This window comes from Lycorma delicatula, chromosome 5 (genome assembly GCF_047948215.1).
Source record: "Lycorma delicatula isolate Av1 chromosome 5, ASM4794821v1, whole genome shotgun sequence".
In the NCBI taxonomy this organism is placed as follows: Eukaryota; Metazoa; Arthropoda; class Insecta; order Hemiptera; family Fulgoridae; genus Lycorma; species Lycorma delicatula.
In genome coordinates, this window is record NC_134459.1 from 116032242 (window position 1) to 116044917 (window position 12676).

The window sequence follows — 12676 nt, forward strand, 5'->3', positions numbered from 1 at the left end:
TAAAAATGGTAGTTATGTTTGTTATCTGCTCTTCATGCAGGGAAAAAAGTATTTTGCTCAGTTCTTAGTGTTACCCAACAAACAACACAAGAAGGTGACCGTACTTCATTTTTCTTTTATTTACTTTGTTTTTAACGCTTTTGTAGAGCAGTTTGTGAACAACATAATCTAAAGAATGGACTTCTATACAGTATTTACAGCTTTTCTTTCTGAATTGTATGTTTACAGATAATAATCAGATCTGTGAATTGCTCCAGAATTCCCATAGGAAACTATGGAGCAATCTACGTAAAATTGCTCATGTGTAAGAAGCATTGACTCTCCAAGTGGAGACCAACCACATGCATCTGCCCTTGTCGCATACTTATTGTCGTCGAAAAAAGCAACTTTATGTAGAAACTGAGATGTTTGAAAGTGAAGGGCAAATCTAAAGAATGTTCACCTTACACCATTGCACCTTTAAAAATATTTTTTCCAATATCCAAAGACAAGTGTTTTTTGAACAAAACTTAATTTCAAATACTGTAGTGGTTTCTGAATTTGATTTGGCCATAGTAAAGTTGAATATTGGCAAGGAAGATATCTAGTTGTTACTACAAGCCATTAAAACAGTGAAACATATTTTAATCCCAACAGTTATTTTCTTTCCAGTATATGTTCATGCAAAATTTCAGCTCAGTTAGTTGAGAAGTTTTGCATGAAGGATTAACACACTCACAGAAATCACTAGATTTTAATGCATGATAATAGGTGTATTTTTGAGTTTTAAAATTAATTTAATTTTTCCATCTGTACACATTAGGCATTATACTAATATATATATTTTTATGCTGAGTATTAAAATTAAGGTGGTAAATTTTATAGCTGGTAGATAGGAGAACAAAACCATACCTTCTAACTGAAGATGATGTGTTACAATCTGTACATATCTTTTCCCCTGGTGAACAAGGAATTTATATTGAAGTAAAACTGAATATTCGGTATTGTGATTTATATTAGTTTTTTGCAAAATACATTATTTATAAGCAGTATAAAGTAACTAACAAAAGTAATCATATTCTAAAAGGTGTGTGTTTTTATGTCTATTCTTGTACTTTATTATGTTTGTTTAGTATTATCTTTGTCTTGTAACCAATTCATTATTGTTTCTAAACCTTCTCCATCTATTGCACTTGCTTCAACAATTTTTATTGGCTGTGGGACTTCTTCTTTTAACCTTTTTACCTGAAGCATTAATAATGCTTCGTTTCTCATCTGTCTGTATGAAGCATCCATTTTTGTTAATATCATCAGTATCTGAAAACATAATATATACGTATTATACTAGAGGTGGGATCAACTTGTTTACACTGCTGCCAATTCTATAAAAAACTTTTCACTAGATTATTTACATCTGCTATACCATTAATTAACAAAATTTTTTAAGACAAGTTTCCTTAATTACTGCCTGGACAAGAAATTTACATTAAATGCAACAAACAGCAGCTATACTTGTTACCATTAATATAGGCAGTAAGCAATGTTTTGCTCACTTTGTAATCTCTGTACAGTTCATAGCATACACATATACTACACAGTGAAAGCACAGCACTGATTTTGACGGTAACTTGTACACAGAGTAGGAGAGTTGGATCATAGAGGGGATGACAAGGCAAGTAGATGCTACCGTCAGTGGGTGGGGAAAACCACCAATATTAGTGGTAATGAGTATAACATTGGGTGTAATACTTGGTGAAATAAAATAATCTAGTTGCCATAACAGAGCTCTACATCATGTTCTGCTTTTTAGCAAGTAAAATCAAAATTAAAAATAATGTAGCAGCAGTTTTTATTATTTTTTCCAAATCTATACCTAATGTTTACAATATTTTACTATACTACAAAGTTAAATAAATATTAATATAGTTATATAAATTAGCAAGTGATGGTTCTTTGTCAATTTATAATTCATTGATCACTGACCTGCACAGTAAGTGGTTTTGATGGAACCACTACTTTCTGAATTTGATTTGGCCATAGTAAAGTTGAATATTGGCAAGGAAGATAAGTAAGTGGTTTTGATGGATTTTAAAGGAACTACTCCATTACCCAATACTATAGGACATCTAATATCAATATTTATTCATTGAATAATTTTACATATGAAGTAGAACTCCATTAATCAAAGTACTGTTTTACAAAAGTATAAAGTAACTGTAATAGTAAAACAGAATTTATTATACAACTCTTTATAGTTAAATGATATACTATATAAAATTACTTTAACATAAAAATATTACAAATAGAAAACAAAGAAAATGGTTAAGAAACATTTATAAAAAGTAAAAATCTAAAACTAGATTCACATTTTGACTGTTAAACAATCATGTTCTGCTGTAAGAGGGGACTATTTGTAACAAATAAAAAAAATACAGCATAAGGAAACTAATATGATCTTGTCGTTATTTAATTCCAGTAACTGCCTACCATAGCTCCACCTTTGTACTAAATAAATTAAATATAAGAAAATGGTCAACTTCACACTCTAGGAATTAATGAAAACTGTGAAGGGGCTATATATTACTCACATTTGTCAACAAACACTACTTCAACTAGGTTTTAAATAAAACAGATGATTCATTAGTAAATAATGAAAAAACTGACATTAAGTGTAAATTTGTAAAAGACTGCCTACATATTTCACTTTATTACTACTGTCTTGTATCTAATGGATTTCTTCTAGAGCCCACAACTTTTTCAGGATTTTGTTTAGATGAAAATCGCCAAACAGTAATAAGGATTTTTTGTTAGAGATTATCAATCTGAGATAACTGCTCCCATCAGTTTTTCATCAACTCTAGAGAACAGCAAAAATATTTAAACGTTTCTTGCAAATATAATATTGAGTTTATGATCAATCATTACACCTAAGAACTTCACTACTGACAACTGTTTCATAGTATTATTACCTTTTAAGTGTATTGGAATAGTGCAGATGGTTCAAGGCCTGGCCAAACCAATTATATTTTAATACTAAACAGCTCCTTGAGACTGTCCTTGGTCACTATTCTCTTGTTGGGTTATAATAAACACATCTTGGCTTGGTAAAATATGAATGAAATAAGCTACAAGTGCACTTATTACATGAAAAAAGAGACAGAGTTGCCAACAGGCCCAAAGTTTAAACTTATAAAATTGGATATTTTCATTTATTATTTAATTTAATAATAAATGAATCACTGAACAAGATGTTTAATGCTGAATGTGTGTTTAAAAAAGAATCTACCTGTAATGTACTTTATGTTGGTTCTAGATTGAGTCAGTTTTATATCACTTATTCAGTGTATATTCTGTTGCTCATTTTAATTGCTGATGTTAACAATTTAGATGTCCATATTTCACATCCATTCAGAAGTGTACTCCAAAAATAACACTTCACAAGATGTTTACCAAGTCTAACTACTCTTATAGTCATATTTTACTACTAATATTATTTCTTCCTTAGCCATTGTTATACAGTTTTAATTTCATTTTTACAGTTTGTTATCTTGCTGCAAAAGTACTTGTACTTATTCTATTTTTGTACGTAAACAACAACTTTATTATCTTCTATTCGCATCTGTTTCTAACATTCATTTTCATATATACTCTCATAATTTAAATTTCTCAATCGAATATTTTGTTTTTCATTTCTAAAAGCCTGTTAATGATGTATCTTCTTATAGGGCAGTTAATTTACTGCCCTGTTTACCCAAGATATTTGAGAGACTATAACTTTGAAGGCTGTTTTAGACAACAGTATGATTCCCAATCATCAGTTTGAATTCCTTAGATGTCATTCTATTGTCAACAGACTCATTGTATTCACTAGTATCACCAAGTGTCTGGAAGGGAAGGAATATTGTTCAGCGGCGTTCTTGGATGTGCAACAGGCCTTTGCCCATTCGCTTCATTAGACTATTGTGTTTATTATATTGAGAGGGATATTCTGTATTCCTCTCACTAAACATGACTCATTGACCCTATCGATGTTTGCCTTCTTTGATGAATGGGTAAAGACGTTGCCTTTGAAGAAACTAATTGTAATAACTTGTGGATCATAGGAATGAGGAATATATAGGTTTCTTAATATGTTTTACACTTTATTATTATTTACTATTTGTTTAAATCGTGTTATTCACGTACTGGACTCTTAATATTAATATCAGGTTAATTTGTTATCAGTTATTTTTAAAAAAAACAGTTATTACAAAAAAACCGTGTCATTTGCAAACTTCATACACTTTATTTACCTTTACTTTGTTCCTTCATCTCCTTGTAGAGTATTTTTTAATATACATATTAAACATAATTGGAAGTAAACAGCATTTTTGCTGTAATCCAACTAAATTAACCCACTCATCCTTTATTTTCATTGCTGTTCATTGACCAACTGTTAAATTAATTTTCTATCTTTCCAAACCACCCTTTTTGGCTTTTCAATATTTCATTAAGTTTATCCTATTTGTTAAAATAAAATATTTTCCATATATTTAAAATCCAGTCTTATTCCTTTATTTCCTGCATACCTCTCACCAAGGTGTGTTAATCTAATCATGTCCTTTGTATTTCTTCCCTTTCAGCTTCCGGAATTCATACAACAATTCTGAATCTTTTTTGTCTTGTCTGGTATTCATGATGAAATCTCTGTTCAAGCAAAATTAAACTAATTGTCCTGTGATCTTGACACATTACTGCACCGTGCTTTTTGAGTTATAGTATTATAGTTGTTTCAGGAAGGTTTTCTGGTCACATCCCACTGTTTTAAATATATATATTATATGGAGATAAGTGTTACACGAATTACACGTTTTTGAAGGTCATACAATATTCCTGGAACATTTATATTCCTCCAGGCCGTTCATCTTGCAAACTATGGGAAAGAGCATAAAAATTATTTTACACTATCATGTAACACTATCTCTGATGGTTAGCCATATGGCCTTCAAAAAAGGTCCAACATCATATGTGCGACTACATATTCAAATATAAAATTTTCACTGGTGGGGACAAAAATAAGTCATTCCATTGAATAAAATCATTTTAATCTGAAAAAAGGAAATTTCAGTGATTCCGAAGATATGTCATATGAAATCGAGCAGCCAAGTCTTTGCTTGAACCCGGAAAATCAATTACCGTTGAATTTAGTGATATTGAAGAAACGTTTAAAGTCGGAAGAATCCCAGCTAATGAAGGATTAGATGAAGAAAATCAAATTAAAAATTTGCCAAAGAGACCAAGATTAACCTACTATTATTTAATTGTAAATATCCATTGTAAAAATGTTGAATAATATAATAATTTTGAAAGCAAAAATCAGAATTTTAAATAATTCATTAAATTAAAAAAAAAAAAATAAGTACACTAATTCGATTCTTTTTTAATTTGTTTGTCGTAGAATCGATAATTCGATTCTAAAAAAAAGATATATTAAAAATATTATTTTTTTTTAGTCAAACAATGAAACACAGTTTCTTTTGTATTTTTTTCCGTATAATTGAATGATCAGTTTTTGAATTTTTAAAAAATTTAAACAGATTATCAACAATTACTTAAAAATTCATTGTTGCAGGAGTCATTTTTTGTTGTTTTTTTTCTGCACTTTTAAGCACGGTTTTAAATTGTGATTATAGATTTCTTTTTATTTTACCAAAAAGTATGTCAACGCAAAAAAAAATGTTCACCGGCAGAACTCTGTACGATGATTTTCTAAGTAGAATTAAAAAAAAAAAGTGTTTCTGACCGGAAAAATGTTTATCTCTGAAACTTCCTGATTTTTTATCTAAAAATAATTGTGGTTATTTAAGACACAGAAAGATATACTTTCACAAAGTTTCGTCAAAATTAAATTATTTTTATGGAAATGAAAAATAAAAAGCCAAAAAATTTTTTTTCTCATTTTTCTCGGAAATTTTGAGGTTATGTTAAAGAGTGTCTATAAAGTTGTAGATATTGGGATGATCAACTTTCGCCGGAAATCGCAATAATTCTCATTTTCCACCTCTTTTCAACCCTCCACCACCCCCGCTCACTCATTTATTTTTTTTACGTTTATTATAAGCTCCTTTACCATTTCCACTTACACAATTTTTACCCCCTCTAAAAAGTTATTTCCATCGGTTTAAAAAATCACATTTAAACAGAACCAATAGAATTAGAAGTTAAGTTAGAATTTTCTAAGTCAATTCAGTAGAATTCGTCTTCTATATTCACTTATTCATGTAGGTATGTTAATAAACAATTTATATAAAATTCTTTTAATATGTGATAATCCTTCAGCAGTTATTAGTAACAAGCAAGAAGAAATTTTTCTCTAGTAGGAAGAACTTTGATAAAATAATTAAATTACAATTGATCTGTTATTTAGAAAAATGATGTATTTTTAAAAAATTATTAATTACTTTAACAAGAGTTAATTCCATAGAGCAGATATTAATTCAAGAAGAATATCTTCTGTTTATTTTTTATCTTGTTGCTGCAATCATTATACTTTAAAATTCATTCTTTGTCAAGTTTCTTAATATTTTTTATGTACATAGTCTGTCATCACTTAATCTATAAATTTCATAAAGTTTAAAGGTTACCTTAGCATGACTGTGCTTACTTACCTTAGCTCTTTGTAATTCCGGTTCTGTTAATATAGTATAAAATAATATTCCAGCAGCAGCAATTTGACAAAGATTACTTGTATCAATTACAAACATAACTTTGTTGATACCATTGTAATATTTATTCCATATAGGAGCCATTGGTCCGCCCACTTCTCTTATAATAATATTTGTTTGATTTTCAGGTATTCTTATTGTTATTATATCTGTACCTACTGTTGGCACTGAACTAGATGTTTCATCAACAATAAGTCTAGATTGCATCCTTTTTAAAAGTAATGTTTTGCCTGATCCTGTTGGACCCAGGCAAAGGCATGTTGCCCTGACAGTTTCTGTAAACAATAAAACCTCCACTTACTATATAGTAATATTTATTACCCCCTAAGGAATTGAAGTACTCTCCTTTTTAAAGGAAGTACTAACTTTTTTTCTAGCAATATCGATCTGCCAGGTGAGTACGGTTTTGTGATAACCTTAGTACCATTAACAATCAGTTTTTAACTTAATCAGTGATGATGACATAGATAACACAAATGATTTCATCAGTCAATAAGGCTGACTAGCAATTTTTAGTAATTGATGAGCTACTTAAACATGAATAACATTTCTTAAAACAATAGGCCCTACATTATTTTGGGATAGTGTTTCTTCATATTGCAGTAAATTATATGCACTGCTTACTTCAACCACAATTATTATTGGCTAGCCTTGTCATTTAGGAGGCTCTTAATTAGGGGTAATAAATTTATAAAGGATAAACACAATTTTATAGACTGCATTTTTAATAATGCAATTTATTAAAAATATAATTAAAAGATTTTCTTTCACAGAAACAATAATACATTTTCAATGAATTTTTAAATAATACTAATTAAAAGATCTTTTATAAACCCTGAATTTTCTATGCTAAATCTATGTTAATGTTGTTGCAGATCAGTAATATAACAGCTGATTTTCAAAGTTGAAGGTTCTGAGGTTCAAATCCTAGTAAAAGTGTTTATACAGTTTTTATACAAATTTGAATACCAGACAGTGAATACCGGTGTACTTTGATGGTTGGAGTTCAATTAACCACATGTCTCAGAAATGGTTGGCCTGAGTCTGTACAAGACTACACCTCATTTACAAGTCATACATATCATCCTCATCTCATTGGGCCATAGCGGGTTGCTTGTTGTTCACTAGTTGAACTGATTGCAACATACAGATTAGGAAGAAACAAATAAAATTTATGCTAAAAAGAATAGACACTTAACCTTAAAAAATAATTAATCCACTTCTACTAATCCAAACTATTTTCATGTAACTCAGCACAATACTTTCGCAAATTAAAAAGGGTCTCATTCTGGTTCCTTTGCCATTTTTAATAAATCACCAAACCATTTTAAAGATCTTCCAATCAGTTTTTAAAAAAATATATTTAAAGTATTTTCTCTTAAAGAAACAATTATTTGTATGAATTATGAATTCTTAAATAATATTAAATAAAAGAAAACCTGAATTTTTTGCATCTGTTCAACATGCACACAAATATGTAGCCAAATAATTCTTATTAATTCCTTCTGAATTGTGATTTATTTTGTAGTTATTTTTTATATTTTGTATCTTTATGTATTTACCATAACATTAGTTCATGACTTTGTATTTTTAAAAATTAATATGTACTTATATATAATTGTGTATTTTATAATGCTGCTCTAATTAAGGCTTCTCTTAATCCATCCAAGCAATCTTGGGAATTTCTTTTTGTATCTCTAGTGTAACATTTGTTCTCTTTCCAGATTGAACCGATGTAAGTAGAATACTATACCAATCAGAAATACAATGTATTTAATTAATAGGCTACCTTTCAAATTTAACAATCTCTTTTCAGGTGTTTATATTGCAATGCTGTTATACTTTTTAAATGTATTTCTCCCCTTAATGTAATATAACTGTATATTTATTAATCAAATTTAAAGAAAATTATATAAATTAATCTTTTGAGTTGACAATCATTCTTGTCATTAAAAGTGATGAATGACTATATAAATGCTATTGAATTTTAAAAAGGTGATATATAATTGTTTAATTACTATTTCTTTATCTGCTTTTAATACATCTAAGAAATTATCAATACAATAAAATTTTGTTTGTATAATTGCTATATAAATAATGTGACTAGCAAATAAACATTTTAACATTTTTTTACACATACACTCCCTTACCTTGATGTAGCTCAGACATTAAATAAAATTCTTTTAGCCATAATAAACAATATTAATTATTCTAATAAATATTAAGAATTTCCATTTTTAAGCATCTTTGAATTTTTCTTATTAGTGTTTTTATCTATTCATAAGATTCCTTGATCACTTTCTGGTACCTGAATAAAAAATAAAATATGTAACTATTAAATAATAAATAAAAACATTATTAATTTCTATTACAAATTTTTTGACAATACTTAGTAATTAATTATTTTAACGAAGAGATTTTTTATAGCTGAGTTCTACCTATTACATTACATTACTATATCTGGGCACATAGCTAGTATTTTTTTCAGTGGTGGGGCGGGGGGGCAAGGGGTTGATGATAAAAAAAAAATTATAATGAAAATGATCTTTTATTGTAACAGTTTTTTATACTTTATTGTGTTTCAAAAATACAAAACATTGGCTTGGATTTAATACATCATTTACTACGCAAATAAGAATCATAATGTTAGTATATAATTTTTTTCATAATCCACATTTATACTTCACACTCCATAAAAGTTATGAATTATTAGAAAGCTAGTCGTCAATTTTCCTTTCTCGCCATAATATCTAGCTGAACCTGGCAAAAGAACTTGAAAACTTTTTTAAGATTCTTGGAACGCCAAGAATTCTAGCTGCCTAAGCATGTGTTTGGAATACGATAAGCAAGTGCTGCATTTCTGGCTTGCAGGAAATACCCAGTAATCAATTATTTTTATTAGTATTGCATCATACTGAGCGTGGTGCTCACATGTCTAGTAACGGCAACTTGCAGAGTCAAGAAGTGGCAGGTTAAGGTATGTATTAGGGGATAAATGACTAGGGAGATAATTATGTACCGATTTATCTCAAATTTTGTGAAAATACTTTATATTATATATTATGAAAATTTCCCTATAACGTAAGGTTTCTGAGAGACAGACATTTATAATTTCAAACATTTTAAAACTTTTACAACCCAAGTTTTTATAAGATGTTACAAGATCATTGACAATACCACGGTAATTTTCTGCCTTTTGATTTCACAAAAAACTCTGAGTAACATTTTTGAATGCTTGCCAAGCTGCTTTCTCCACTGCATTCAATAGTTCCTCAAACTTTTCATCATGCATTAGTGATCGTATTTGTGGACCCACAAATATTCCTTCTCTAATTTTTGCATCACTAACTTTAGGAAACTTCTGTTTTAAGTACATGAAACCAGGAGTATTGTCCATGGCCTTGACAAAATTCTACATTAATCCTAGTTTGATATGTAACAGAGATACACATTTTTAGGATTATACAATGGGTCATGTTTCACATTTTTCTGTTCAAGAATGAGTGATTCACGTTTAGACCATTCTTTTCTAATGAAATGGTTTTTCTGTCTCTACTATCCCATTCGCACAAAAAACAACAGTACTTTGTGTAACCAAGCTGCAGATCAAGAATAAGTGCAATTACCTTCAATCAAATCAACACAAATATTCCACTCACACACTACATGTTACAGCTTTTCTAATATAAGTTTAACGTTTTCATACGTTTATTTCATACTAGCAGAATGAGCCACAGGTACTGATGGGAAATTTATTGTCATTATGCAGAAGCACACATTTAAACTAACTTTAGAGGAATCAATGAACAAGTGCCATTTTGTTAGGTTATGTTCATTACAAAGTTTCTCCATAATAGAAGAAATTTCATTACAAAACACTAAGCCATTTTTTTCAGAAAAATAGTCATTAAATTCAGAATGATGATTACAGTAAGCACATATCTTTGTATTCTTTAGAAGAAGATTCCATCCTTTTAGCCAGGAAGTAAGCATTTCAGACTGTTTTTTTAGATAACTTTAAATCTCATATGAGATTAAGATTTTCTTGAGTCAATAAATGAGGCTCAGATGAACTGCTTTGTTAAAAAATTGTATCACCAGAATCTGTTTCTTTTTCTTCCTTACTTCCATCAGCCTCTGATCTCTCTTCATCTAATGTCACATGTTCTGGAGGCTTTGGTATGGGCAAGTCTTTGCAGTGTGGAGCTGATCTCATTGCAGATTGCAAGTTAGGGTACACCACTGTGTGTTTTTATTTTGACATAACCCCTTTAATGTGTGTTAAGCAGAAATAACAGTCAGAAGAGTGATCTTTGGGTTCCCTCCAAATCATAGGGATAACAAATGGCATGTGACGTGTACTATTTTTCTATGCAGTGAAAATAAAAATTGTGTTAACTGATATTTAATATATATACACACATATATATATATATATATATGTAGTCTAATTAAAAACTGGAATAAAAATAAAGTTTTATTTGATGGTTTCTGTGGTTTGAAGTTGCGTAAAACATCAATCAATACATAGATATGATTAAAGTAATATCTGATACAAAGGAGAGCAATTATTATGCTGAAACTTGGTTTATAATTGCAAAAAATTAGATAAGAAGATATTTCCAACACAATTATTTAAAAATACTGAGTTGAAAAAATTACTTTCAGCAGTTGAATTGTAAAATAAAAAATGAAAACTGTTTTCAATTACATTACATTTTAGTTGGATACTAACCACTATGAAAAGAAAAAAAAGTCAAACGTGTGAAAAATCGCCAATATACAATATAAATCAACTACCATTCATTTTGGTCGAAGCAAATAAAGTTTTTAACAACTACAACATATAGATCACGTTTGAAACAGTTGCCAAGCAACTGGAAGTGGTTCCAGTTGATCTACCTGCTTGGGCCGATAACGATATATTAACATTGACAATTTAAAAAAAAAAATGTTAATTTTAAGCAATACTCATTATATCAGTTAATTAAAAAGTTACATTTATTTCGAGCATAAGGATATTTTTAAATCGCGAAAAGTATTTTTAAATAATATTATCCACCCTAATTCGGAAAGAAATATGGAAGGTCTTGGTTATAATGCATTATTATGGAACTATATAGGTTAGGTTTTGCAACATTCGAATTAGATCTATGGCAACTTTTTAGTGTGCGGTTGTTTTCGTTTCATCAGTGACGTTATCAGTGCTTGATAATGAATCCACGATTAATCCTTGTTGTTAATAATGTTTTACGAGGGTTAGTATTGTTATTTTCTAAAAATAGTTGCCAATAGTTAATTTTTGTGTGCGTTTCATTGTGATAAGATATGTAGTATGTTTGTATTGCTCAATCAGATTTTGATAGAACATGACATGAAGCACCATGACTATGAAAGTAATTCTCAGTGTAACTTTTAAAATTCAAGTAACGGTATCAGGTGATATAGTAGTGGTGTATTTGCCGATGTCCGTTACGGAGTGGTAGCGTCTCGGCCTTACATGGGACCCGGAGGTCCCAGGTTCAAATCCCTCTCGGCCATGGCATTTTTCACACGCTACAAAATTCATTTATCTAGTAACTATAAGGAGGACAAAGCCTGTTGTTACTTTATAAATAATTACCAAAAAATATTATGTAATTGCACCTCATTTTAGACATTGAATTTGTCATTTTCATTTAAGCAATGCCCATGAAAAATCCCTGTCTTGAAATTATATTATTTTTAATTAATATATTATTTTTTAAATAATAGAAAACTATATACAGTTATAGTTATTGTTATAAAATCGTAACTTCATTTGAAGGAAATTTTCAGGGTAATCATGATTACTTAGGAACTCTCCCCAGATTTCTATGAAATTTGACATAAACCTTATTTAGAACCTAAATTATTCATTACAATTGAAATTATTCATTTGAAACACCTTTCACCCAAGTTATATGCCTCATAAGTTACACAGTATAGTCACCAAAAGTTTTGTTATTCAGCAC

At 29.3% G+C, this 12676-nt stretch overlaps 2 protein-coding genes across 3 annotated transcripts in view; one reads left to right on the top strand and one right to left on the bottom strand.

Moving 5' to 3' along the window:
- Nucleotides 1-994: 994 nt before the first annotated feature.
- Nucleotides 995-11555, bottom strand: LOC142324517 (ADP-ribosylation factor-like protein 16). Its single transcript, XM_075365346.1, has 4 exons — nt 11419-11555; nt 8834-8991; nt 6627-6958; nt 995-1296 (listed from the first exon to the last, which is right to left on the bottom strand). Exons 2-4 carry the CDS (start codon nt 8850-8852, stop codon nt 1099-1101), a joined length of 549 nt encoding a protein of 182 aa, XP_075221461.1. The 5' UTR covers nt 8853-8991; nt 11419-11555; the 3' UTR covers nt 995-1098.
- Nucleotides 11556-11782: 227 nt separating this feature from the next.
- Nucleotides 11783-12676, top strand: part of mIF2 (mitochondrial translation initiation factor 2) — a 63261-nt gene continuing 62367 nt past the window's right edge. The window contains exon 1 of one of the 2 annotated variants that reach the window (XM_075366915.1): nt 11783-11941. In XM_075366915.1, the coding sequence (XP_075223030.1) occupies nt 11898-11941 (44 nt within the window). In that variant the 5' untranslated portion in view covers nt 11783-11897. The remainder of the gene's footprint in view (nt 11942-12676) is intronic. The other variant, XM_075366916.1, reaches the window with a different exon arrangement.

Excerpts from the sequence above, each read along its gene's own strand:
- LOC142324517 (XM_075365346.1), bottom strand. Across the intron at positions 1,297-6,626 it reads CGGAATTACAAAGAGCTAAG|ATACTGATGATATTAACAAA; the intron begins GTAAGTAAGCAC and ends TTATGTTTTCAG.